This window comes from Drosophila ananassae, chromosome XR (genome assembly GCF_017639315.1).
Source record: "Drosophila ananassae strain 14024-0371.13 chromosome XR, ASM1763931v2, whole genome shotgun sequence".
Lineage (NCBI taxonomy): Eukaryota > Metazoa > Arthropoda > Insecta > Diptera > Drosophilidae > Drosophila > Drosophila ananassae.
In genome coordinates, this window is record NC_057932.1 from 19,005,533 (window position 1) to 19,032,841 (window position 27,309).

Here is a 27,309-nt window from a genome sequence, read left to right on the forward strand (position 1 = left end):
AATTGAAATTAAATTTTAAATATTTTTTGCACAAAATAGAATATGTGGAAATAAACAATAAAAAACAATAATAATAATAATATTAAGAATGGAATGTAAACAGAGAGAGGTGATGGAAAAATATCAAAAGGACTTACGCCTGAACAGTGTTGCCAGGGATGTCCTTTTTGTGTCCTTGTTTGTTGTGTTTTTTTTTTTGTGGGTCAGAACTGCTGCTGCTAACTTGGCCAAAAGAGAGAAAAAATTTCACCTGAAAATCACCAGCCAGAGAAGCCATAACAATGCAGTTTATCAAAACAGATGCAGCAAGGACACTGGCTCTAGGATGTGTGCCCTGCGTAGTGTCCTTGTGTGTTTTGCCAAAATATCTAGGTTACACTCCACCACCCCTCTTCCTCTTCCTCGCCCTCTCCCTCGCCCAGCACCTGGACTGCAATGCCAATAAAATTAAAATATTTTCGACATAAATCAAACTCCGAATTTGGGCCAAGCGAAAACAAATGACTTGACAATAAACGACTGTCCAGAGTGACCAGAGCGCCCAAAGTTTACACTTTTGGCTGCATTTTCGATATTACTTGGCCACTCTTCAAAATAGATCTTTATTTTCCTTCAATTTTACTCAATTTATTTAAAAAAAACAAGGCACTTTAAGGTCTCTTGTTTGAAGCTCATTGTTTTTTATTTTTATTTTTAACTTTTAACTTTTTTTCTCCTTTTCTCAATTAAAACAAAGGCCAGTTATGTATATCAGGATGGCCTGATGTGGCAGCAAAAAATTGCATTTCATTGTTGATTTGGATATTTCTCTAATGGTTTTCGAAAAAAGGCACTGAGAGAAAATCATTTTTTATTTAAATTTAAGGTTATGGTGAGAAAGGAGGCTAAGAAGTTTAGGTTTTTGAGAGAAATGATAAAAAATAGAGAAGAAAAAGAGAAAAGGTCTAAAATATTTTATCTAATATTTTTTTTTTTTTTTTTTTTATATTTTATTTAATAATTAACTTAAAAAAACTCAATAATTAAAATCTTAATGACAAAAAATATTTTTTTTTACAATATTTTTATAAAATCTTTGTTTTTTGAAGACTATTTTATACTTTTTCTTATTCCAATTCCCCTAAAATATTTCTCTATAAATTCCTAACTCATTTATTTTTCTCTCAGTGTAGTCTATGGCTTTGCGCTCGCTATGCCGGCCATGTCTGTCTGGCCCTGACACCCTGACAGTTGCTGGCGCACTGGAAATTGAAAATTGATATGGCATCGCTTGTTAGCTCCTCTCTAGCCCCCTCTTAGCCCCCTCTAGCCTCCTCTTAGCCCCCTCCTAGCCCTCTCTAACCCCCCCTCTTTGTTGGCTGTTATCGTCAGGCGTCTGTGTCGCGTTTTTAAAACATTACCATGCACTTATAGTCGGAGCATCAGTCGGAGCTCTAAACGAGCGCAAATAGTAATGACACTGCCGCCCGCACAGTGGGCCGGAATGGCGTTTCAAGTGCCCACTTTTTCCCCCCTATGATCCCCGATGAAATCTAATCCGACAGACCGAAGATATAATAGTTACTGAGGATCTGAGGTCTGGGCTGGGATATCAAGTTCTGGATTGTGCAACTTGCGGTATAATTAGAGGGGGGTGGAGAGTGGGGAGTGGGGGATAATTGCATGACTTGTTTAGGGGGTTAAGGTTTGTGTTTTATCCAAAGGGTTAAAGAATTTTATTTAAGACTAGGAGCAGGGACTGGAAAAGGGCTTTGTTTTTGGTAATTTTTTCATAATTCTACTACTATTTCTACTTCTGCTACTACTTCTACTACTTTTCCTATAATTCTATGAGTTTTAGAAACTAAGCAGCTAAAAATTTATAAAATATTAACAAAAAATCATAAAAATATAAATTTTTTGCAAAAATTCCCTTTTTTTTTTCAAACTTTATTTAACTTTAACTTTTTCTTTTAAGTAGATCCCCCTTTTTTTACTGCCCCCCTTAGAAAGCAACTGTAATTAGTGTGAAGTGGTCTCCACTGTACAGTGGCTGCTCTCGAATGCGAACTCCAAAGCTGCAGTTGCAGTGGCAGTTGCAGTTGCAGTTGCAGTGCCAGTCCCCGCCATCAAACATGTACAACTCTTTCCGTTTCCTCTTTGCCATGTTCGCGATTTTATGCATATGTGTGTGTCAGAGTGTGTGTGTGTCAGAGTGTGTGTGTGTCGGAGTGTGTGTGTGTGTCAGAGTGTGTGTGTGCCGCCATTTATTTCGCTTCGCCCTCCGCCTCCGGAGTCTGGGACTGCCGCTGCTGCTTCATCTGACATGATTTCCGCATGTCGTTTGAGTTTTTCTTGCCGGCGACTTTTCTTCTCCGTTTGCCGTTTGCTTTCTTTTCTTTTTCTTATTTTCTTTTGCTTTCTTTTGCTTTCTGATGCTTTTTTTTCATTTTCTCCTTCATTGGGACTCGTTTTCCACACAACATGCGGGGTACAGTTGTGCTTCAGTTGCTAGTTTTCATAATAATTTCATTTTTTGGCAAAAATAATGGTTGAAAATCTAAATTGAATTGGAAGCAAGGAGGTTGAAAGAGTTGATTGAAACACAAGATTGAAAAGGGGGTTTAATGACAATATTGAGAGACAAAAACGTGATTGAAACAAAAATTTGATAAAAAAAAAGATTGAAATTAGATTGAAACACAAAATTGATTGAGAGATTCAAAAAAAAGAGATTGAAAAAGGAGATTGATAGAAAAGATTGAAAAAAGAAAATTCTATTAGAATATTGAAATGCTAGATTGAAAGACATGATTGAAAGAAAATATTTGAAGAAAAGATTGAAACAAATCGAGACTAAATTGAATGAAAACTGAAGACTGAAATTAGAGATCGAAAAACAAGGTTGAAAGACAATGAATGATTGAAAGACATGTATTTATTCATTATTGAAAGGTATGATTGAAAGAGGGAAATTGTATTTAAAATTATTGAAATGCCAGATTGAAAGACACAATTGAAGGAACATACTTTAAGAACAGATTGAAACAAGATTGAGACTGAATTGAATGAAAACTGAAGACTGAATGAATTGAAAGATTGAATGATGGAAAAACAAGGTTGAAAGACAAAATGGAGGGACAAGGCGAACAAAAATGATTGAAAATGATGTAATTATTTATTTTTTATATATTATATGTATTAAATATTATTTATTTTTATTTTTTCTTCCATATTATTGCCTCAAAAATAAGCCAAGGACTAAATCCTTGTCCCCAACTGTGTCTGGTATATTTGGGAGTTTTATTTCGCTTCTTGTTGGGGGCTGGGGGGCCTCCTCGTCTGCTCCTCGATTTCATGGAAAAAATGTCAGTTTATGTTGATGTGTGCCTGCCTGCCTGCTGCGCCTTCCTGCCTGCTCCTTCTGATCCTTCTGCTCCTTCTGTCGCGCTGCTGCCATTGATATCGCTGACGAAATTGAGAATTATTATGTTTAAACGTGTGTGGCATCGTTGCCTTTATCCTTAAGAGGGGGAGGAGGCCCGAGAGGGATTTGAGATGCGAGTTGGCATTGCCAGGACATGCACTGCTGCTGCTGCTGCTGCCTTCTGTTGCAGACTTTGCGGCGCTCGCCCCAAAATTAGATTTTTGAGAGCCTTGTAGAGGCTTTAATGGAAAGCCACCCCCGCCAAATGTGTTTTTTGAATAAATTTATTAATAAAGTAGACCTAGAACTCTATAGATCTAGATCCAATCAAGTCGAGGAGCAGCCCTGCCACTCCGCATCCCTCTTGCTGGCAGTTTATACAAATTTCATTCAGTTTTTGCAGTTTTTCGTTCAGTTTAGTGCCTCTGTTGGAGTTGTGCTCTTTTAACTGGCCTGTGTCTGTCAGTCAGTCTGTTTGTTTGTTTGTTTGTTTGATGTCAACATGGCCTAGGCATATGAGCAGCAGCAGCAGCGGCAGCAGCAGCAGTAGCGAGTTTAAGTTGCTGCAACACAGCTGCCTGCATTGCCAAGTGGCAAGTGGCAAGTGCATCCTGGCATGTCCTTCTCCAAATTCAGGCCCCCCACCGCTCTTCTGCCTTCATTAGCCTTTGGCAGTAAGTCAGTATCTAGTATCTGCTATATGTATCTGAGTATCTCAGTATCTCAGTATCTGTATCTGTACGTCTGCCTAACAAAGAGCCTTTTGTGCCAGAAACAAGAACCAGAACCAGAACACGAACTAATAAGAACAAAACATGCAACATGCAACATGGCATTGACTTTTGTCCCCTCTTGTCTCAATTGTTGCCCCTCGCCATTGATTGCCCCCCCCCGCCCCGGGGCCAGATCTCAATATGCCACAGAGGTCATGAAAGGGTTAATTAAATTAGAAGCTAAAAAAAGGCTTAAAGTGGTTATTAAAATAAATAATAATGTAATAATACAATAAAATATTCAGTCTATTTATTGAATTATTAAAAGATTAAATTTAAATATTATTTCTTTAAAAAATTAAATTAAATAATAAATAATAAGGAATAAAATGTATAAAATTTATCTATTAAATAAATAAAAGAATTGTATATTAAAATTGTTTAGTATTTGTTTTTAGCAAAAAATAGCAATTAAAATATAAATAATACTTCAAAATCTCACTTAAAAATGAAATAAAAAATGCAGTTGCTAAGCAGGAATCCCTTAAGTAGGAATCCTTCTTGTAGACATACATCCTTCCATCGCAGTTCAAATATTTGCAGCCAACCGGCAGCCTTTTTCGAGGACACCTGCCTTCCAGGACATCCTGCCTTCCTTCAGTTATCCTTTTTTGTGTTGGCTCTCCACCGTTTCGAGGAAATATTAATTATGCCAACTGCAGCTGCTGGGGATTCCCCGAATCCTTCCTCTGTCTGTCTGTCTGTCTGCCTGTCTGGCTGCCTGTCTAAGGACATGGCTAAGGACTTTTTCGCCATCGTCCTGGCTAATCAGAAATTTTCGAATTTCTTTAAAATATTTATCCATTTTTGGTTTTAGTTTCTTCCCTAATTTCTTTTTTTGTAAATTAATTCTTCCGCAAACAGATTTCAATTAAAATGCAATCCTGAAGGATTTAATAAAGGCGTGTGGTAAGGGGGCGTGTCTCCACCCCGCCACGCCCCGCCCCGCCACGCTGACAGGCAGGCAAAATAACTTTAAATTAATTAAAAACGCGCCAGGCAGAAATGTTTTAAGCTCGCGATGACAACAGGATGCTCTCAAGGAGCATCCGAGCATCCTGCATGGCATTCTCAGGGGGGGAGAAGGGGGGAGGAGACACTGCAACGTGAAAAAGGACTTGGTGTTGCAGAAAGGACAGCCAGCACACGTCCCAGGATGAGGACGGGTTGTTGCCAAGGCGCATCAATGTCGCGCAAATTAATTGAAATGAAGGCAGGAATTCCTTTCCTTTCCTTTCAAAAGGACTCTCCCTTCCCAAGGACCTGTGTTGAGGTTCAATGGAAGCCAGGAAGAGGTTTCAAGAGGGTGGCAGAGGGGGGACGGCGGTAAAATGAAATAATGAAGATGCGTTCTCATGTCACATCCTTTGAGGGGGGCGGTGGAGGGCGGCAAAAAATAGTTTTAGGCTTCCTCTCCTCCATCGTCCCTCGTCTCTCGTCTCGTCCTTTCCTTGGAAACCTTTCAATCAAATGGAAATTTTCAGGCATTCCCCAAGTGGTGGCAGCTGCACTTCCGGTGCACTTTGGGCTTCTGCGAGAGGGGGGATTTAATTTGCGATAATTATCGATTGAAGTGTTGATTAAGTGATCGATAAGTGATCGATATTTATCGATATATTCGAGTGTTTCTCGATTTGTAGTTTATGTTTTGTCACAACTTTGACTTTATTCGTCCGATCCTTAAGTGGAATACCTGGCGGGAGTCGCAGAACGATTCTCCACGGATTTCTGCATCAGAACCAGAAGAAGAACTCTCAAATCCATTTTTTTTAAATTTTTTTTATAGAAAAGGTAGTCCTTGGGAGGCCTCCTACGACCCACTGTCGACCCACTGTCTATGTCTCCGCCAATTCCTGTCCGATTCTCAAGCGGAGTGCCTTAATCTATTTGTTTATCGATTCCCCGTCAATCTGCATCAAAACCTGAACACAAAATATTTTTTCGATTTTTTCTCAAATTTTCCCATGGGGTCCCCTTCAAAACGCTAGAAACCCCCCTATGGCCCACTGCGATGTCTATATCTCTGCCAATTCCTATCCGATTCTCAAGCGGATAGTTTTAATCGATTCGTGTATCGATTCTCCATCATTCTGCATTAAAATCTCAATGCGAAATATTTTTCGATTTTTTCTCAAATTTTCCCATGGGGTCCCCTTGAAATCGCCAGAAACCCACCTATGGCCCACTGCGATGTCTATATCTTTGCCAATTCCTATCCGATTCTCAAGCGGATAGTTTTAATCGATTTGTATATCGATTCCCCGTCATTCTGCATCAAAATCTCGATTACAAATATTTTTTAAATTTTTTCCCGATTTTTCCCATGGGATAAATTGCCTTGGAATCGCAGGAAACCCCCTTATGGCCCACTCTGGTGGGTATATCTCCGCCAATTCCCGTCCGATTCTCAAGCGGAGCAGTCTCTGTTTGATTTGAAGTCTTAATTAATTAAAAATACTTCGAGTCGTGCCTGTAAGCACTTTCTAATGGGACCTGGAGAGGACGAATCTCCAGGCCTGATTTATAAACTGGCTGCGATTATTTATGATCCGAAGTGGAGTCCAAAGCCCTTTTGGCCAGTGCCCAGTTGGGATTCTTCAGAGAGAGAGAGAGAGAGAGAGAGAGAGAAAGAGGGGGAGTGGGGGCAGGACTTAAGCCAAAACATTACCGCACGTCCGCAGTTGTATGCCCTCTGACCCCTCCTCCAACTCCCCTCCCCCTCCAAAGTTGCAGCCAACAAATGAAATTAAGCAAATAAATTTTGAGGCGGATTAGTTGAGGGAGGAGGGGGTGGTACAGAGGGGGGGTCAGAGGTCAGAGGCGAGTACAAAAAATAAGAAAGAAGCAGAAATAAAAGTAAAGCGAGTGCGGAACGTTTTGCGGCTTAGCGAGTTATCTGGCAAGTCGTTTATACAATTCCATATATATTCTATATCCAAGTGCAGCAGTTCCCCCCTCCCCCTCTTACTTGCCCCCCTCTCTGCACCACCCCAAAAGAAAATTGGAGTTTTCGAGTTGGAAATTGGAAGTCGTGCCTGCCCCCCTCGCCCTCCCTCTCCCAGCGAGGCAATTAAAATGTTGAGCCCCCAGAGAGCCCGGTAGCAGGACCAGGACTCTCCAGTTGAGGTTTTTCGCCATTTTCTCCATTTTCCGCAATTTTCCAGCACTTCCAGCATATGTGTGTGTGTGTGTGCGTGTGTGTGTGTGGCGAGAAAAACAAATCCAGGCACTCCTTTCGTGAGGAGAAAAAGGCATGGAGTTGGAGACTCGACTAGAGGATACCCTATACTATTTTTATTTTATTTTTTATTATTTTTTTTTTATTAATAGCAGGTCTGTAGAAACATTTCTTATACCCTAAAAAGGAGGATATATTTCAAGAAATACCCTACAACCCTTAACCCTACAAGTACCATTTATTTTTTTCTTATTTTTTTGCTTCAAGAAAATAAGGACATAAAATCCAGAAGAAAGCAAATCAATCAACTGGCTTTTTTTTATGATGTTTGTGCGTTTTTTATTGCGATTTGAGGGGGGTTGTGGTTTTTTTTATTCCCTAATTTAGTTTATGATCTGAAAAGTATGGAGTTTATCAAGGGGGTTAATCAAGATTAAACCGAAAATCCAATCAACTCGAGAGGCCTTAAATAATAATCCCACCTGATTGAATTAGTCGGAAGCCGGAAGTGCCTTAAATAAACTATCAAATAGTTGCCTTCGAAAGTGCATTAAAAAACGAACAAAAAACTGATTTTTTTTTCTTCTTCTCTCTTTTCATTGCAGGTGAGTGCAGTTTCTTTCATCTTCATCTTCTAAGGGAAAAAAGGATAAAAAAAGGCATAAAAAAAGGCGAAACTTTTTGTCCTTTTCTGAGAAGATAACTTTGTCGGTTTGTTTTTTTTTCCCCTTTTTTTTTTTGTGCTCTTTTTTTGGTAAGTAAGTAAGTAAGTAAGTTGAAATGTTGTCCTCGGGATGCGTTTTTAGTCCATTTTTTGTTCCGAGGCAGCTTCTGAACGAAATATGTCAATGATAAATGGCATAATCTCTTTAGCCCACAACAGGGGCTCTAGCCTAGGGGGGCTACCCCCCCCTAATGATAATGCACAAAAATTATGCTAATAGCTTAATGCCATCGCACTTAAGCGCTAAGACAGCAGGGCCCAAGACGACTCCCACTTTGGGAGCTCCCACTTTCCACTTCCTGCCGTGATTCCTGCAGATACTCTACTGTGGGGGTACTTTTGGTTTCTAATCTTAAAACAAAAGATAATAAAACAGAAAAGAATAAAGGAATAAAAAATAGAAAGATAGATATTGAAAGATAGATAGATACATAATAGAAAAATTTAAAAATAAATAATAGAATTATAGAAATTATAGAATAAATAAAATATATAAATTTTTAACAAGTTTTTGAATAGTTTCTTAGGGAAAACTTGATCAAGAACTATAATTTCTAGACAAAAAATGTAAATAATTGTTGTAAGGACATCTGAGAATTCGTATTAGTCCCTAAAAGTCCTAAAAAAAAAAGAAAAGTCCAAGCATTAATTTAGTTTTCCTGGCCTTCTGTCGAAAGAAACTTGGCCCAGGACTCGGCAGAGGACTTTTGGTTTAGATTTGCTTCCCAGGACTAGCTAGCAGGACTAGCCAGGATGGTCAGGATGGCCAGGCCAGGCCAGTTGTGTTAGTTGACCTCAACACGAGACATTTTGGCAGCTGCGGCCACAACAACAACAACAACAACAAGAATAAGAGTAAGAGCAATTGCAGCAGTGGGCGCAATTGCTTTTTGGCCAGGCCAGAAGACAGAGACAGACAGAGAGAGAGAAACAGAGAGAAACAGAGAGAGAGAGAGAGAGAGAAGTTTTGTGGCCTAATGTTCTACGACTCGGCAGAAGGCAAACTTTTCAGAAAAGAATCATTTTTGGATTGGCGCAGATGTGACAAGCGGATATATCCAACACACACAGGATACAGGACACAGGACACAGGACAACACAAAGGGGCATTCGAGGCAACGAAATGATCATAAATTCCATTCGCTTTCAGAAAAGCGCCAAGAAAGCGAAAAAGTCGGCCTTAAAGCTTAAATATTTAAGAAGAAAAGAAAGAAATAGCAAGCTTATGACTTATTTTTAAGGAAACAGTCATAAGAAGTCATAAAAAGTGGCCTAAAAAATGGTTAGAAAGCAATACCTTACTCCCATCATAAATATTAAAAAAAAAACTCGACAAAAAACAAGTTTCAAAACAAAATTTAAAAGAAATACTAGGGAGTAGGGACACAAAAAGGGGGTAATGCATAAACAAAAAAGCACAAACAAAAAAATGAGGAGGAAAAACTAAAGAAAAAGCGGAAAACCAAAAGGGAATTGGGAAAAGGAAGAGCCAGCTGAGATGAAAAAGCGCTTTAAGCGCTGCGTCAGCACAAGAAATGATTTTTTAAGTACGCTGCTATTGCGCACCACCCCTTATGGCCAAAAAAACACACACACAGACACACTGATAGTGAGGATGCAACAAATAACGAGAAAATATCCATCAAGGAGCCTGGTCACACCTAAAAAAAAAAGGGAGTAGAAAACAAAGGACATTAGAGACTGAGTCTGAGGAGTCTGAGAGATGCGTTTTCCAAACTAAATGATTTCTGGCTGGGAATCACTTAGCAGCAGAAGCAAAATGCCAAATCAGCTGAAAGATATAGGGGGGGTTTCTTCAAAAAAAAAAAAAAAAAAAAACAAAAAAACAGCAAAAAAAGAGCAAACTGAAGCCGCAGACGAAATATCAAATGATTTGAAGCAGATTCTTGGGTTGCTCGGGCCTGGGGGCAGCATCAGCAGCCAAAAAGGATGGCCAGGACCTTAATATCCTGTGGGTATAAAAAAAAGGGGAGTGTTAGGGGGGGTTTTCTTCCAAAAGATTAGGGAGTTTGGGGTTTAAAAAAGGGGTTTGTGGCTTAAAAAGTTAAAAAGAGTTAAAAAAATATTTATTTTTGGTCAGTTTTTATTTTTAATTTCAGTATTTATTTTAAATTATTTATTTCTTGGCAAGTTTTTAGTTTTTTTTTTGTAGTTTTTTGGTATTTTTCAAAGAAATTATTATTTTAAATCTTATTTTCTATTTTTCAAGTATTTCTAAATATATTTAAGTTTAAGACCTTATTTTTTAGCAAATTTATTTGAAAAAAATTGATTTAAAATCGGTGATAAAAAGGAGGTTTAAGGATCAAGGGCTGCGGGGCTGCGGGGCTGCGGGACTGAAGGTTTAAGGTAATAATATCCTTATTTATCCGAAAACACGTTTCTGAAACGGCAATGCAGCGCAGGAGTGGAATGGAGCCACACACATGGCCTTCGGGGGTATTCAGAACACACACACACACACACACACATGCACTCTCACAGAGGAGTTTGCTTTTGGAGTTTATTGGTCCTGGCATTCAAGGATGAAAGGATGAAAGGATGGATGGATGGATGGATGGATGGGCGAGTGGGTGGAATGGCCAGTTCATTTCATTGGCATTATGATTGGAAGCTGTCGTCGTTTTTGCCTCAAATTGTGCAAGTTGTGTGTGCGGAGGATGTGTGTGTGCGGTATCCTGTGGCTTAGTGCTGCTGCAGTCGAGGATATAAACCCAAAAAATTGTTACCCCCGCCCCCCCCCCAAAAAAAAAGAGGAGGGGGAAGGAGTAGGATGGGAAATGGTCAGGAAAATATGCTTCTCAGTCACTCAAATGCTGACCACAGGTCAACGAGGGTTAAGCGGGTGTTGTTTTCATCATCTTGTTGTTGTTGTTGTTCTTATTGTTGTTGTTTTTGGTTGTCCTGGTAGTGATAGAAAAGGTCCTCGCGCCTCGCCGATAGATACTGAGAGAGAGCCAGACACATTTGCCACATCAGCAAATGATGTGAAAATGTCATTTCCAGGCGCAACTGCCAAAGGTAATGGCCAAAAACGGGACAAGCAAGGACGAAGGGACATGCAGGGACACCAGGACACACACACAGGACTCACAGGACCAGGCACTAAATTTGTGGCAAGCAAAGGAGAGAAAAGAGCAAAAAAAAAATGAAAAGGTCCACAAACTGCGAAACTAATGACGGGTAAAGAGGCGGTGGCGTGTTAGCAAGGGGGGCGAGGGGCCTGGGGGGGGACAGCTTCATCAGGATACAATTTCGATTTCGATTTCGATTTTCATTTCCATTTGGTGCTGCCCTTTTGCCACACACACTGATACTGATACTGATACTGAGAACTGGCAGCAAATCAAACTTAATTGAGGCACAAAAATCTGTTGCCTACTTTTGTGGGCCCATGGGAACAATTGGCGGGGGGAGGGGGGGGAGTGCTTTTTGGCCAGAAATACTACTAATTTGGTTAAATGTTTGATTGAAGTCTGGCCAACTGTTAACTGGGCTTAATTATAGCCGCTTTTTGTTCTAGTTTCTGGGCTATTTTGGTTGAAAGTTGCAACTAGGGGGGGTTCTAGTAGATTTCTTACCAAAGGGATGTATTTTATGAACTAGATCAGCTCCTTTTTGTAGAAACTAGGTTTTCTCAATAATTCTTTATAATATTTCTTGTTCTTTTGATCCTTTTTTTTAAGTGTAGCTACTCTTTTTTGAAGCTAGACTGGAAAAAGATCAATTAAGACATATTTTTGTTCTAGATCTTGTGAAAAATACTAGCTTTTTACTAAAAATACTAAAAATAGACTATAAACTCTATAATATTGTGTTTTTTATTACAAAATTATTATTTTTTTTACATAAAAAGATGGCCGGAAAGACTCTCCTTTTCATCCCCTTGAGATTAATCCCCAGTTAGATCGCTTCAGTTTTGGCATACGGGGCGTATGAGTAATCCGCATTACGCATACGCCCTGTGAGCCCTCACTTTATCAGGCTTGAAGTCAGCATTTTGTGGCCCTCTGTTTGTTTGTTTGTTTGCTTCTTCTCTCTTTGTGCCTTTTGGGCCATTTCATTTGCATTCTCCACTGACTTTTGTACAGTTTTTTCTTCTAGTTTTTTCTTTTAGTTTTTTCTTCTAGTTTTTCCTTCCTTTTCCCCTCTTTTTCCTTCCCTATTCCTCGTCCTCCCCTTTCGGAGCAACAAATGATGCGTAAGAAATGTTTTAATAAACAGTGGCCATTGCCTTCTTTTGACTTTTTTGCCTTTTGTTTGGCCTAGTGCTAGTATTTCCACACCATTTCCCCTTTTCAGGAGGTCCTGGAGCGGGCCAGAAGATATATCTTTAAGACCGCACATCTATTCCGTTTTGTTTCAAGAGCTAATAAATATTTTAGCTGCAAGTTGCTTCTGTTGCAAGTTGCTAGTTGCAAGTTGCAAGCTGGCCTTCTCTGCTGCAAAATATGTTTGCAGCAGAATGGAAACAAACGAGCGAGCAAACGAGTTGAGTAAATCAAGCCGCACTTCCGGGGTGGGGGGGGGGGCTACGAGTGGAATGGTAGGGAGTGAGGTTACCCCCTTTCATACCCCCCCCCCCCTCCCCCCACTACCTCTCGACTGTTTCTAACTGAATGAGAGCCTTGGCGCGTTGACTGATTTCGAATGGATTTTCCACCGCTTTGCATCTGTGTGTGTGTGTCGGAGTGTGTGTTTTTCTGTTTTTTTTTTCCCAGTGTAAGAGTGTGTGTATGTGTGTGTTTGTGTGTGTGTGTGAGACACAAAATCCCGTAGGTGCAAAATAGCGCACTCCAGGCAACGAAGCATGTGCACATTTCTACTGTTTTTTTTCCTCTTATTTTCTCTGTTTTATTTGCTTTTATTCTTTGGCTAAAAAACAACAAACACATATACCCTGAAAAATGGAGGGTAGCAGGGGTAGATTAGGCAGGTTATGGTAGTTTTTTTTTAGTATTATTGGTACTAGTACTTAGTACTAAGTTAGTAGCCCTGATTAGTTCCAAATCCAACCTATTTTTTCTTCAAAAAATCTTAAAATATTTATAAAAAAAAAGTTTTAATTGGTTTACAAACATAATTATTACTTAAAAAATAGTTAAAAATTAAAAAATATTTATACAAGAATATTTATTAAAAATATCTTTACTCCTAAAGGGTATCACTTAGTCTATAACCTTAACCCTACATGGTATCCTTTCATTTTTTGGCCAAGGAACCTGTCGACTGAGGTTTCATTCTGCCTATTGTTGTTGCTGTTGCTGTTGTTTTTGTTGTTGAAGAAACAAGCCAACAACAAGAAGAAGAAGGAGTTGAAAAAGGAGTAACGGGAAAGAAGAAAAGAGAAAGAGAAGAAATTGTGCGGCAAAATAAAATAAAGAAACAAACGGACGCACTTCTGGGATTGGTTCGTGGCATTTTTTTTTTTTTTTTTTTTTACTTTTTTATTTATTTTTATTTATTTTTTTTGTTTTGTTTTGTTTTGTTTTTATATTTATTTTGCTGCCTCGTCGACCCTTTTGGGAACTTGAGCGCAATGTGCTTGAGCGGAAAACAAGATTTTGTTGCAGGTTCTTGCAACTTCTTGCCACTTATTGAGGTGTTGGACCAAAAAAAAATAGTAATACTAGTTGTTTTTTTTTACTTTCTATTCGAATTTATGTGGCCGACCAATGCGGCGTATACTTGATATTGATGTTGAAGGCTGGCTGGCCGAAGAAACGTGATAATCATGGAAGAAAAGCAAGAAAGAGAGTTAAAAGGTAGAAAGAAAACATGCTAACACGACAGACCTAAGCTGATTGCTCCAGTTTGCTATTTACTCGTCCTGCGTCCTGCGTCCTTCGTCCTGCCAGGAGTGATGGAGTTATATATGCGGCGGGAAGTAAGACTTGATTTCTGATCATATATCACAAGACTGACCGAAAACCGGAAGTCCCGGCACCAGCTGCACCATGTCCTTCTGCCAGACTGAGAGAGAGAGAGAGAGAGAGAGCGAGTGTGTCCTGTTGATTTCCTGTCCTGTCCTGTCCTTGCCAGCTGCCTCAAGTGCGTGTGTATGTGTGTGTGTGTGTGTGTGTGTGTGTGTTCCTGTTCCTTTTCCTGTTTGTGGCTCTCCTGAATAATGTTCCTCAAGAATGTCAGGGGATTATTTTATTTTTAAATTCAAGAAGAAGGTGGTTTTGATTTTGATTTTCTTTCAAAATAATTTTTAACTTAATTTTGTTTAATTTTTTTTGTTAATTCTTTGAAAAATTAATTTAAAAAAGTCGAATTATGTCTAGTTTTTAATTAATTTAATGTTTAGAATTTTTTAAATATTTATTTTCTGACAACAAACCTCAAATTTGTTTTTTAAAGTGCACTTTCCGAGTGTTTTTTGTGTCATTTGAGGAGCTCAGAAAATTAGCATTCAGCCAACATGTGTTTGGCTGTCAAGCTGGAGGGAGGGGGGAGGGGAGGGGGGGACTAGACCATCACTCTCTCCACCCACGACAAATCCCCCCACTTTCTCCCTTAAATGAAACGCAACACTTGACACCAAAAGGAGCCACATTTTTGCGATCTATTAATGAGGAACCCAAGAAGAGGAACTTTAAACCGCCACATCCCTTAACCCTTTAAGTCCCTCGGCTTGTTATGCAAATGGAGGGAGAGGGACAGAGCAACGGAAGTTGATTTCGAGTCCTGGACCCTGGACCCTGGACCCCGGACCCTGGAGGCCAAATAAAAGAGGTCGGGGCGACAAACAAACGAGTCAAGAGGCCGACAGGAAACAGGAATGGCTCAAGGAACGTGCTCAAGTTGAAGATATGTGTGTGTGTGTGTGTGTGTGTGTGTGTGTGTGTGTGTGTGTGTGTGTGTGTGTGTGTGGGAGATGGAGACCTAGTAGGCCCCTCCTGTCACCCCCCAGCTGGGAGCTCCCCCCCCAAACTCCCCCCAGTCCGAAATCAGCCGTCAAGCCGACCGACCGAGTCGTATTCGAGTTATTATTTATTTTTTTGTGAGACCGAACGGTAGCCGATCCACAAAAAAAAATATACAACATCCCCCCTGCCCCCCTAAACAAAAATCCCCCAAAAATATTCGATCAAAATTTCAAGTCAATTTTTTTCTTTTTTTTTGGCTCCAAAATTCCAGCAATAGAGTTTCAGTTTTTTTTCAAGATTTCTGATTTCTGATTCCGGGAGTCATGACCAAACCGAAGCTGCAATCGCTGCTGCTGCGGACCGCAGATCGTCGCCAGAGGTCCGCCTTCGAGAAGGTCTCTGCCGCCCCTCGCAGCTGCCCCAAGAAGCTGCCGAAGAAGGCCACTCCCAAGAGCAGTTTGGGCGGAGCGGGTGGTGGTGCCGCCGCCGCCGCCCGGAAGATGCGATCGAAGAGGTCCTTTAAGCCAAAGTCTGGCACTGTGATGGCCCTGCGGCGGGACAGGGCGCCGTCGGCCAGGTCCTTCGACCGCCGGCCGCTCCGCAAGACGACGGCGACGGCGACGTCGGCAGCCAAGTCGCGCAAGATCCGGCCGAAGAGCTCCTCGGTGTCCCGCAAGCGATCCATACGTCGCACCAAACTGATCGATGCCGGTCCCGGGAGTCGGAAGATCGGGGGCCGGGGCACGCCCGTCCTCTTCCTGGCCAAGGACTCGATCGCCGGCCATTCGAACCGGAAGCGAGCTGGTGCCGTCAAGTCCGGAGCGAGCCACAAGCGGAGCCACCGGAAGGTGCTGAACTATTCCCGCCATCGAATCGATCAGCGCTTCATGACCATGCCGATGTCGCGGGCGCACGAGGGCGTCGACTTCTTCTACCATCTCGGCCAGAGAGTGAACCAGCCGCCGGTCGTCGGCTCCTTCCCGGCCGGCCGGCAGATGCGACTGCAGGGCGGCTATGTCGGCGGAATGCCAGGCAGACTCGGAGGCGGTGGCGGTGGCGGTCTTATGGGAGGCGTTGGAGGATACGGAGTTAATCTCAGTGGTGGTGGCGCTGGAGGAGTGGGCGGCGGCAATGCCGGGAACTATGGAGGCGGAGCCACCGGCCTCGTCATGAGCAACGGGGGTCATGGCCTGGCGGCCATTGCCGGCGGAGTGGCCACCAGCGGTGTCGGGCTCTCGGCCAAGAACGTGGAGGTGCCGCTGACCAACCGCCTGCCCATCATCGACTTTATCTCCACCAACGAGTTCCATAATATGTACGCCCCACGGAAGCAGCGACCCCGCCCCTTCGGCCGTTGACTGACTGGCTACTAGACGGGACTGGACGGGACTAGTGGCTTTTACAACACGGGCGACGGGCGAGAGGATATGGATGTGCGGCACACAGCTCCACGTGAAGTTCTGATTATGATGGTTTTGTCGCAAATTTCTGTGAATAAATTTTAAATAGGAGAAAAGAGGGGAAAAATTATAAAGGAAGTAATTGTAGCGAGATGGTTTCTGTTTAGCGAGATGGCTCGCTACTCTTTACTCTTCACTCGTCACTCTTTGCAAAGATAAATGTAAGACTATTCCCTACTCTCCACTCGTTAGTTTACTACAGAACTTGATGTTTTGCCAACTCGTTGTTAGATTTCAGTTGCAGTCCCTAGCCGAGTATCTCTCGCCACTCGCCACTCTTTAGTTTATAATTTAACTCGATAGTTAGTTTAAACTTTAAGCCCGCTACTCCCTACTCTTCAGTCGTCAATCGTTGTAAAGTTTATCACGTAATTATCACTCGCTACTCTTTACTTTAAAACTATATTTGATATTTTAACAACTCGTTGAAGGTTTCAATTATTCAGCTGCCTACACATCTCTCGCCACTCGCCACTCGCCACTCGCCACTCTTTAGTTTACAGTTAAATTAAACTCGACAGTTGGACAACTCGTTGATGGATTTGATTCTGACAGAAAAGAAGTCACAAAGCAGAGAGCGAGTGTCAAATGTAAATGGATTCAGTAATCAAAGACCACAACCCGTAACTTTCTACCCAAAAACAAAAATCAAAAAATAAAAAACAAAAAAAGTAAGAAAGACAGAAACAAAAAGTTTGGCAAACAAGTTTTAAACAAACACGAAACATTTTCATTTCGGTTGGTTTATTTGTCGGACATTCCTAAAATATATATATATTTCTATATATATTTCTATATATATTCCCAAAATGAAATTGTTGAACAAGATGGAATGGGAATGGCAGTGGGAATTCTCTCGATTTGGAATTTGTGAATTTTTTTTTTTTTTTTTTTTAGTTTTCAGGGCTTGCATCTGTCGGCGGGCGGCTCTGGGCGACCAAGTTTTGCGCAAATTATCTGCGTCGCGTTTATTTCGCGCAAACAAATCGCAAAAGTTTCGCAGACGGCGACCCGGCGACCCAGCGACTTGAGCGGCGGCCTCCTGAACTTCCTCTCCTCTCCTCTCGACCCCCGCAATCTCATCATCAGCGGTGCAGTTGTAGAAGAAGAACTTTTGCTTCGCCCGCCATGCCAGCCAGCCGGCCTGAAAAGTTTTCAGGCAGAAGGATGGAGGATGGAGGAGGTGTCCTGGAGGCCAGAAATCCTTGCCCCTGGCATCTTTCCGGGGCATCTTGCAGCAATTTACGGGTCTTGACTTGAAGAGGCGGGGGAGGGGGGGCGTCGAAAGCCAGGCAGTTGATGCAATTTTTAAAGGGGGGAGGGGGAGGGGGGGAGGGGGAACTGCTTCGAAATACCATTTCGTCTCAACATTGTTGTTGTTGTTGCTCCATCGAGCCATTCTTGCAGCGAGAGGTTTTCGGCTTGTTTTCATTTTCGCCGCTCGAGAATTTGCATTTCAAGGAGGGTGTAGAGGGGGGTAGGGGTGGGGGAAGGCAGTTAAGACGACCAGGACGACTAGGAGGAGGAGGAGGAGGAGGAGAAGGACGAGTGCTGCGGCTTTTAACCGCAAACCGAACGGAAATTGAGATTCATTTAATTCATTGTGCGGCAAGTTGGATTTCTAGAAGGGCAAGGGTTAAGCTGTAAGAGTACACTGCGAAAAAAAAGGGTTTTCTACTCAAAAGTTAAGGGGTTTTTAATAGAAAAGGATATAGAGCTGGAAGAAGTGATCCTTTTTGGCAAAAATCTTCCTAGAAACTTCCTTAAAAGTGTATTATTTTTAAAAGTGAGTAGAATTTTTTGTTCAGTGTCTGACAAAAACTTTGGGTTGACAGGCATAATCAGCAGGACCAAGAGCAGGACCAGGACCAGGACCAGTACCAGTACCATTTGCTGGAAAAAGAAAGTAAGAAACAGGAAGGCAAGAGCTTGAAGGACGAAGGACGAAGCAGACCGCTCAGGATCTGAGACCACAGCGACCCACAACATTTAAATGACTGCAGAGACGTCAACGGCAACGCCTTTGCTAATATTTATGCCCCGGGCTCTATAATCGTGGCCAGACTGTGTAATTCGGGGGGGGCCAATGAGGGGTGGGGGATGTCCTGGAGGGCAAGGATTAGCCAAAGGAGGGGTAAGGCCGAGGTGGCGACTGAACAAGCAGCCGAGCCGTGTCCGCCCGAAAGAACATGGCTGAAAGCGCACTTTTGGCCAGCCGGCAAAAAAAAAAAGAGAAAAAAAATCCTTGATTGCATTCAAGTCCTGTCAGGATCTGAGAGGGGGTGGCAGGGAGGGGCGCCACCGAAGATGCCAATTGGAATTGAAAAAGAGCCTTTGTGCGGTTAAGTGAGCCTGAAGGAGAGAGGGGGGGCTAGGGGGATTAGATGAAGTTTTCGCCACAAAAATGGGAAGGGAGGAAGGGGCGATGGGGCTTTAATATTATTCAATAAATTCGGTTTAAGGATAATGATCCTGGAAGTGAGTAAACAACGAAAGTGCAGCGAAAATTATCCTCGAAGAAGTTTTTCCAACAATCTGCTTTCAAATTTTCCAGACAGTTATTGGATGGAGCTTAAGGGGCTATCCTCTCTCTCTCTCTCTCTTCCTCTCTCTCTTGCCATATATCGATTTTTTATCGATTTTTCTTCAAATTATTATTTTTTTGTCTTTAAATGTTGGTTTTCCTTCAAATACTTTGGGAATTATAAAAGGGCACTCTAAGACAGTTTTATTCTGGTTTTAAGCCCAGATCCTTAAAGGATCCTGTTGGAAAAGAGTTATCGATAAATTATCAATCGATTGGCATTAAAAGGAAAGGAAGGAAATGGGAGAGTTAGACAGTCCACTAGACACTCCTTTATTTATTTATTTCTTATTTATTTTTTATTATTGTATTTTATTAAATTATTATTTATTTTATTTCTATTTTATTTTATTTTATTTTATTTTATTTATATTTTATTTATACAGCCAACAGATAGGTTTAAACTAAGAGCTAACTTAGAACTCCTTAATTTATTATTAATTTTTATAATTTTTCTTAAATATTTCTCTTTCGGAAAAGAACCCTTTTTCGCCCCACCAGAGTTGCCATTGCATTTAAATTGTGTGGCGAGTAAATTTGGTTTTCGCACGATTTCGTTTCGGATTTCGAATAAATTAATCATTGGCTTGCTCCAAATTTGTGCGGTCAGAGTGGGCAGTAGCAGGAGCAGGACGAGGGCAGGACGAGGGAAGGACGAGGGCAGGAGGGGTGTCAGTGAGAGGGTGTCGTCTTGGGCTTTATTGGGCATGAAAGTGGACTGCACTGAGAAAAGGAAATGGCTTCCAAAAGCTAAATAAAATATAGAGAAAAATAAAAAACAAATAGTCCTTAAAGTGAGCGATAGAGAGGGCTATATTAGGAGTAAAAGAGACAACAACAATATATCCTTGGAAATAAATAAAAAAAATGCAATTTAATTTCCAGAAAATTGAGAAACCAATTATGCAGAATGGCAAGTGACACTCGTTACCATTCAGGACATGTATGTAGGTCCTTCCAACCCCCCCCCCCCCCTTCTACCCCTCTCTCTTATCATCCCTCTCTCTTTCTGCGAAAGGACTACCTGTCTCTGTCTCTGTCTCGAGTTGGAGAGCTGCTTATTGAACGCAATTACCTGACACACTTGCCAGTGTTCAGTTCAGTTTTACGCCAAAAGGATGTCAATGCACGGGTCAGAGGTCAGGGAAGAGGACTAGAAAGCGAGCGACAGAGACAGAGACAGAGATAGAGACAGAGACAGAGAGTTGGAACTTTCGGTTTCAGGACTTTGTTAATTAGGCTAGCCCCTGTCCCCGATTCTGCCACCAATTGACCCACAAATCCCAGCCAGATAAACTTTTCCCAAAAACAAAGAAGGCGTGGGGGAGGGGGGGTGGATGAGTGCAATATTAAAAAACAAATTCCGGCACAAGTGCAGGCATCGAAGAGCAATGCCAACAAGTTGCAAACTGAAACCGAAATCGTCTCTGGGGCCAGCAAGAAACAAAAAACATAAAAAACATTAAAAAAACATGAAAAAAAAGTTGGAAACCGCACTCCCACACATGAGGAAGGGGAGAAAACTGTATAGACTCGAGGGATACTCTGTAAAAAGGACATTCTTGATTGAAATTTGGAAGTATGTTGGACTTTTCAGGCTTAGAGTTATAATATTCTAGATAAAAGTGCAGTAACTTTCATCACAAAACCTTCTAATTCTAAAGACTAATCTTCTATTACTGTCTTATGAGCTTCAGGACTTGCAATTTTTAACTTTTTTAAATAAAATCTACAATTATTTACCCAACTATATAGTATTTGGTACAAAAAATAAATAAAATCCACTGTCTTTCGTCACAAATAGCCCTCCTCCTGCCACCACTCTAATTTGCCAATCAATTTGTGCTAAGAAGCCTTGGAATTGGCAATTTTCCGCCTCGCTTTATGAACTTTTGATCATTTATTAATAATAATAACGAGAAGGCGATTACAGGGTAACTAGGACACTAGGCAGTCCTGTCTAAGGGATGACCTCGACCCGGCTGTAATACTTGCATTTTTGGTGGGCCGATTGTTGTTTTTTATTTGTATTTTTTTTTGTGGCCAGCAGGGCAGTTCTGGGCAGCTCTCTGGGCAGTTATCGGAATCGCTATCCATTTCATTTATACCGCAGGACAAATTTTTATTGCTGAGCGAAGCAGAGTGGCAAGGACAACAGAGCAACTAGAACAGTTTGTGGCTACCATTGTTTCAATATATATTATATAATATTATATAGAGAAGAGCCGGAAAAGTTGCTGCTGCAATTGGCCTCATTTTCTTTTCATTTTCGGTTAAAGGACTATTTTATTGTCCTGCTACTGCTCCTGCTCCTCCTGCTCCTCCATCCGACAACTCGTTCAATAAATGTATTGTGCAACATTTTACATAAATAACAAGGACACTACATGCAGGATAACAACCACAACAAGACCATGTCCTCTGTCTCCTGTCTCTTGTCTCATGTCCGTTCTGACAGTCGTCAAGTGCATTGTTCACTTTGCCAAAAACAATTTTGCATTTGAATTTGAATTTGAATTTGAATTTGCATTTGGAAGGCCTCCTCCACTTGCTCCTCCCCCCGCCAGTTCAGCAGTCAAGGGCACTCCACAGAATGTTTCTGAATGAGTGAGTGAGTGTTTATACATATTCATATACGAGGGGGGGAGTGGGGAAGGGGGAAGGGAGGAGGACAAGGACATACCTCTCACACAAGTTCGAGTGGCGGCTGGCAGGACCACAAGTCAAAAGCCTGTTTAATTATGTTGACAAAATGCAAATAACTTGCCTGGACAGGAGAGCCAGCGAAAATAATTGCATTTCAGCTTGTGGTCTTCTTTTTGCCATTTTCATTTATTTCATTTATTTATTTAATAATGTCCTTTTTTAGGGAATTTTTTGAGGATTTTTTGGCAATTAATGAATCAAGAGAGATTGAAGTTGCTGGCACTTTTCACTTTATAGTTGTCAGTTTGTTTTATTTTCAAGTATTTCATTTGGGAATCAAAGATATAGCTTCTAGAGAGATATAGCAAGGAGATAAAGCAACAGTTATGCTAATTTTGGGGGAAGGATATAGGATCTATTAGAGGCAAGGCTATCTATAGGATTCAGATGTCCTCTAGATGAGATAGAGCGAAGGATATAGGCTAGAGATACTATCTATAGAGAAATATATATATATAAAGAAAGATATAGAGAAAGATATAAGCTAGAGATACTATCTTGTAGATATATGCTATCTAGAAAGATATAGGAAAGTAAGAGAGAAAGATATAGATACAATAGCTATAGATACTATCTATTAGATGGAATTACAGCCAAGATATAGCCAAGAAGGCAGCTACAATTGAGTCAGGTGCACTGCCAGCTGATGAGCCCCATTACCCATTACTGTCACTAGGTACGAGGGAGGAGGAGGAAGGAGGCGTGGCATAGGGTTGCCTTACGTAATCCGATTCATAATGATGAAGCCGCGGCGTGTTAGTTAGCGAGTCCAATTGTTTCGCAGACAATGAGAGTGTCATGTGGCGATTAGCATTTTGAGCTGCCAACTACTTGGGGGCTTAGTGGGGGTTATCCATGAGGATAGAGGGGGGGTACCCACTTACAGTATCCGAGAGATTGCCGCTGACAGTGTGGCCGGGCTTAGTTGGTCGTAATTTGAATGCCAGCTCGGCTCATGACTTTATTGTTGTCACAATCAAGTGCTTGGTGGCTTGGTGGCCTGCTGACAGTCCATAGCATTTCTCCATCTTCTCTGCATTTTCTCTGCACCTCCCCCCCTAATTGGATAACATAATATTTAACTAATTTATTGGATACACCCCCTTAAACACCCCCTCATGAGATAAATGGCAGAATGCCATGTCAGCCATTTAAATGTAAACTCGAGAGCAATTGCAATTTATGTCAAAAAGGCATTTCTGACATAAACAGAAGTAGGTCCTTCTCTGCCAAAACTTGAACAATGCGATAGAGGTGGGTGGTAAGTGGGTGATAGGTGGGTGGTAGGTGGGCGTGGTCTAATCAAATTATCGCAAAATTCAATGAATTCCAAATGAGCAAAGTCAGAGACGAGAAAGGCAGAGAAACTGGCAGCTGCTGGCTGGCTGGCTGGCCTTTGAATGCGATTCAACTTGATTGCCGATTCTCAATTGCCAGACAGAGACAGACAAACAGAGAGAGCGAGAGAGAGAGAACAATTATTTGATTTAATTTAAACTCCGGAGATTGTCGTAATGAATTGCCCAAAAAGGATGTGATGGCTTCCTATTATACAGAGCTTGCAATGCGGCATAATTCAATTAGAAATCATAAGTCTTATCGATAGAGGGATTAATTTTGATTAGAAAATGAGTTTTTTCTTCTAAAATTTATAGTTTTATCAGGTGATCTGGTCACTCTACCACAAAAATTATCAAATCAAGATATTTGGAAGATTTTTGTTTGGTTTTTAAGGGGTTAAGAGGTTTTTAAGCTAAGTATTCCTACTATTAAACAAAATAAATAAAATATAAAAGTTTGTAGCATTCTTTTTGTTGTTTCATAATTAGCTCTGGTCACTCTACCATAAATATGATGAAATATGATCAAAAGCAGGTATTTGGAAGATTATTATTTGATTTTTAAGGGGTTAAGAGGCTACTATTCCAACTGTTATACAAATTAAATAAAATATAATAGTTTTCAACACTTTTGTTGTTGTTTCATAGTGAGCTCTGGTCCCTCTATTTTCTCTATATAATTTAATTTTCTCTTATAATTTAAAAAGAGTAAGAGACATGAGTACCGGCTATCATATCCCTTTTCTTCCTCTTTTTTTACCTCCAACCCTCTGTACAAACTCCCCCCTTACTGGATCCAACTTTTTCTAATTAAAATAAACCCCTCTACGCCTCCACGCCACAATTAATGTCTGAAACTTGTCCGATCTGATACTGATTGATGGATGTGATAGTTCCTGCTTTAATTCCCCCCACTCACTGGCCATATCATTATGGTTTTTGTGGCCTGAGGGGCTCTGATATCTCTCTCCATAGATACTCTGTAGATTGTATTTATTTCTGACCAGAACACTAATTGAAAGGCTGACTGAAACTGGAAGCAAAATAGAGGGAAGCAATGTGTCAATTAACAATTTGCGCGCACTGTGTTTATGGCCAGGATGTGGAGAGGTCCCTCTCTCTCCTGGCCCTCCTGGAGAGAAATTTATGCGCATCATTAGACCCAAAATAGCCATCTCCATAGGTATATATAATTTAGTCGCTGGCAGTAGAGAGAGTATAGAGAGAGAGTATAGAGTATAGAGTATAGAGTATAGAGTATAGAGTATAGACTGCCCCTCAATTTGTTTGTTTTTGGGAAGCGTTTAAGTGGCTCAAGTGCCAATTGCCGCCGTACATGCTGTAACTGGGTGTTAATGGGACAAGGGTGGTCCAGTCCTACGAGATAGAGACAGATTTGATGAGCTCAAGTGAGAAATTGCCATGTAAACAAGTGGCTGGGGGGATTTCTTAAAGAGGCTTTCATTTAAGGAGATTTTAGTCAGAGATTTTAGTCAGAGATTTTAGTCAGAGATTAAGTAAGAGATTAGATAAGAAACTAGTTGAAACCCCTTTTGACAATTAACTAATTAGGCTGGCTAGTTAGGAGAGCTATCTGGCCAATTAGCCAAATCAAATTGACCAAAAGCTTCAAACTAGGATGGTGTGGCTATTTCCTAACTACCAGACTGTCACCACCCACTCTCCCCCCACACCCACACCCACACCCACAAGAGCTAATCAAAAGCCGTGTCTAACAAAAAGAATGAATGGAAATCAAGAGGGGGGTGCTGCGGAATGGGGCTTTGGTGGGGATGAGCTGCCGATGAGGTGACGAAATCGCATTACAACAATTAGAGGACTTCCACAGAGACACGCACAAAAGGCACTGAAAAAAATATGTAAAATAGATTAAATGATAAAAAAAAGATACAATAGACATAATAGATAGTGTATAGATAGTCTATAAGATAGATAGATAGATTGTGATAATAGATTATCAGATTATTAGATCATAATAGATTTGATAGATATAACAGATTGATTATAAGAGATATAATAGATCAAAATAATTGTAGTTCCTCCCTAGGTATTACGATTATTAGTTCTGTTAGATAATAGATAAGAGTAGATATTGGAGATGAAATAGATACAATAGATATAGATCTAATATATATTATATTGTATAGATAGATTATAAGATAGATGGACTTGGATAGACTATAATTGTAATAATAGATTATAAACGATTTAATAGACATTGGAGATATAATAGATATTATATACAGATATTGTAGATAATATATAAGATATTTTATAGATAGATAGATACACTCAGATCAGATAGTTAGAAAATTAGATTATAGATATAACAGAAAAGTAATTACAATTATGAGTGTTTTTTTATAAAAGGTATATCTTTTTCTTCTATCTATCTCTTCTAAAGTCTTCTACCTCTTCTACACTCTTTTTTAAAAGCCATTTTAGATTTAAAACTTGACCTAACACTACCTTTATCCCTTTAATATTTCTCCCAGTGTAAGCCCCACAATTAGACCCCTCTACCCCTCTGTTGGTTGAGGGATCTGGGTTTTTTGTGGCACCGGCACCTCTTTGTTTGCAGAGCAGTTTGGCAGCAAATTGTCTAACAAAGACTTAAAGGCTTAAAGCGCAAATAATCTGTGTGGAGAATTGGCGGGTGTCTGCAGGGGGGGTAGTGAGGAAGGGGGGCGAGCCATTCAATCAACGAAAATGAAAACGAGGCAGGGCAGGGCGGGGTAGGAAGTGTGCAGCGTGGGGGGCGCTCTTATTCATTCATTTGTGGACTAATAGGCGCACAATCAGACAAAATGCCAGACAATCAGTCAAACAAACAGACAAACAAACAAACATAGACATGTGGGGAGCAAACAAACAAACAAACAAACATTGCGACAAACAAAAGCGGTCGCCAACAAACGAACGAAGGACATTATCCAAAGTCAACAGCTCGCACAAATCATACGCAAGTTCAGACACTCGCAGGATGAAAAATATATAGGTTTTTCACTAAAAAAAAATAAAGTTAAATAGGAAGACAATGTATGAGTTAAATTTTTAGTCATGTTTTAAGTTTTTAAAAGTCAAAGTTTCATAAAAAATATGCATTTTTCTTGAAAAAGTTCTATTTTTTTGACCCAAACTGTGGGCCAGCATAAACTTAACATCAGTGCGGGCACCCACACACTAATAGATCCAAACACACACACACAGAGACACCCACATACTCACACTAATAAACCACACACACACACCACCACACCACCACACACACCTCCACCTCCACCTCCACATCCCTCATATATACGCATTAGGTGCGCTCTTTATGTTTTATCTCAAAATGCGATGCTTGGCTGCTGATGAGTTGCCTGCCAGACTGCCATCCTGCCAGCCTGCCAGCCACGCCCCCCTTCCGCCCTCAACAAGCTCTCAAGAGATGGAAGCTTGTCATTTACCCACACTGGCACACCCACACACCCATATACCCACTTTAGACCCTGTCTTTTTGCTTAGCTGAGGTTGAGTTTTGAGTTCTGCTCGTTCACTTAATGATTCTGTTTGCAATTTAGATGAAAGTGTATATTTGACAGTGTTGGTTAGCGGCTGGAAAAGGGAGAAAGGGTGAAGGAAAGTGCGGGCTTATGATAACATATTATTTGAAAGAGAGACAGAGCTTAGAAGAGACTCTTGTGAGGCAAAAAAAAAACATTAAATAAAGTAACTAAATAGTTGTCTGAATAGTTTTACACTTTTTCTAGTGTTGGAAAGTGGTTTATAAAGCAAAATAAAGGTTAGAAATTACAAACTCCTCTTGGCCAGTGTTGCAAAGTTATATATAAAGCTTAATTTCCATAAATTTAATTGCTATTTTTCGTAGAAAAAACAACTGAAACTCCCCTAGAGGCCTCTGACTTCTTGAATTCGTGTTCAAATTTGTATCTCAAGCCGCCCAAAGGGCATCCACAGTGTTTCGTGTGGAAAAAAAATGAGAAAAACGAGTCTGCTGGCTCGACTTTCTTCTTTCCTTGTTAACTTTTACTCACTGCGGATGTTACTTGTTTTGGCCATTATTATTATTGTTGTTGTTGTTGTTGTCGACTGCATATAAACCGCTTAGCGGGCGTAATTTAAATCCCCTTTGTTGTTCAAAAAGTCGTGCGGAAAGCCTTTCAAAATGATTATCATAATGGGCCAATGGCAAATGGTGTTAGCAACTTGGGGCGGCTT

At 40.8% G+C, this 27,309-nt stretch overlaps 2 protein-coding genes across 5 annotated transcripts in view; both read left to right on the forward strand.

The window, feature by feature from the left end:
* The window catches only part of LOC6504520 (glycine-rich protein DOT1), an 87,249-nt gene that overhangs the window by 20,400 nt on the left and 39,540 nt on the right, over positions 1–27,309 (forward strand). The window lies entirely within an intron of this gene.
* On the forward strand, positions 15,037–16,490 carry LOC6504519 (keratin, type II cytoskeletal 3). Its single transcript, XM_001967023.3, has one exon. It carries the CDS (start codon positions 15,298–15,300, stop codon positions 16,330–16,332), a length of 1,035 nt encoding a protein of 344 aa, XP_001967059.1. The 5' UTR covers positions 15,037–15,297; the 3' UTR covers positions 16,333–16,490.

Coding starts and splice junctions, on each gene's coding strand:
- LOC6504519 (XM_001967023.3), top strand. CDS start 15,298: ATGACCAAACCGAAGCTGCAATCGCTGCTGCTGCGGACCGCAGATCGT.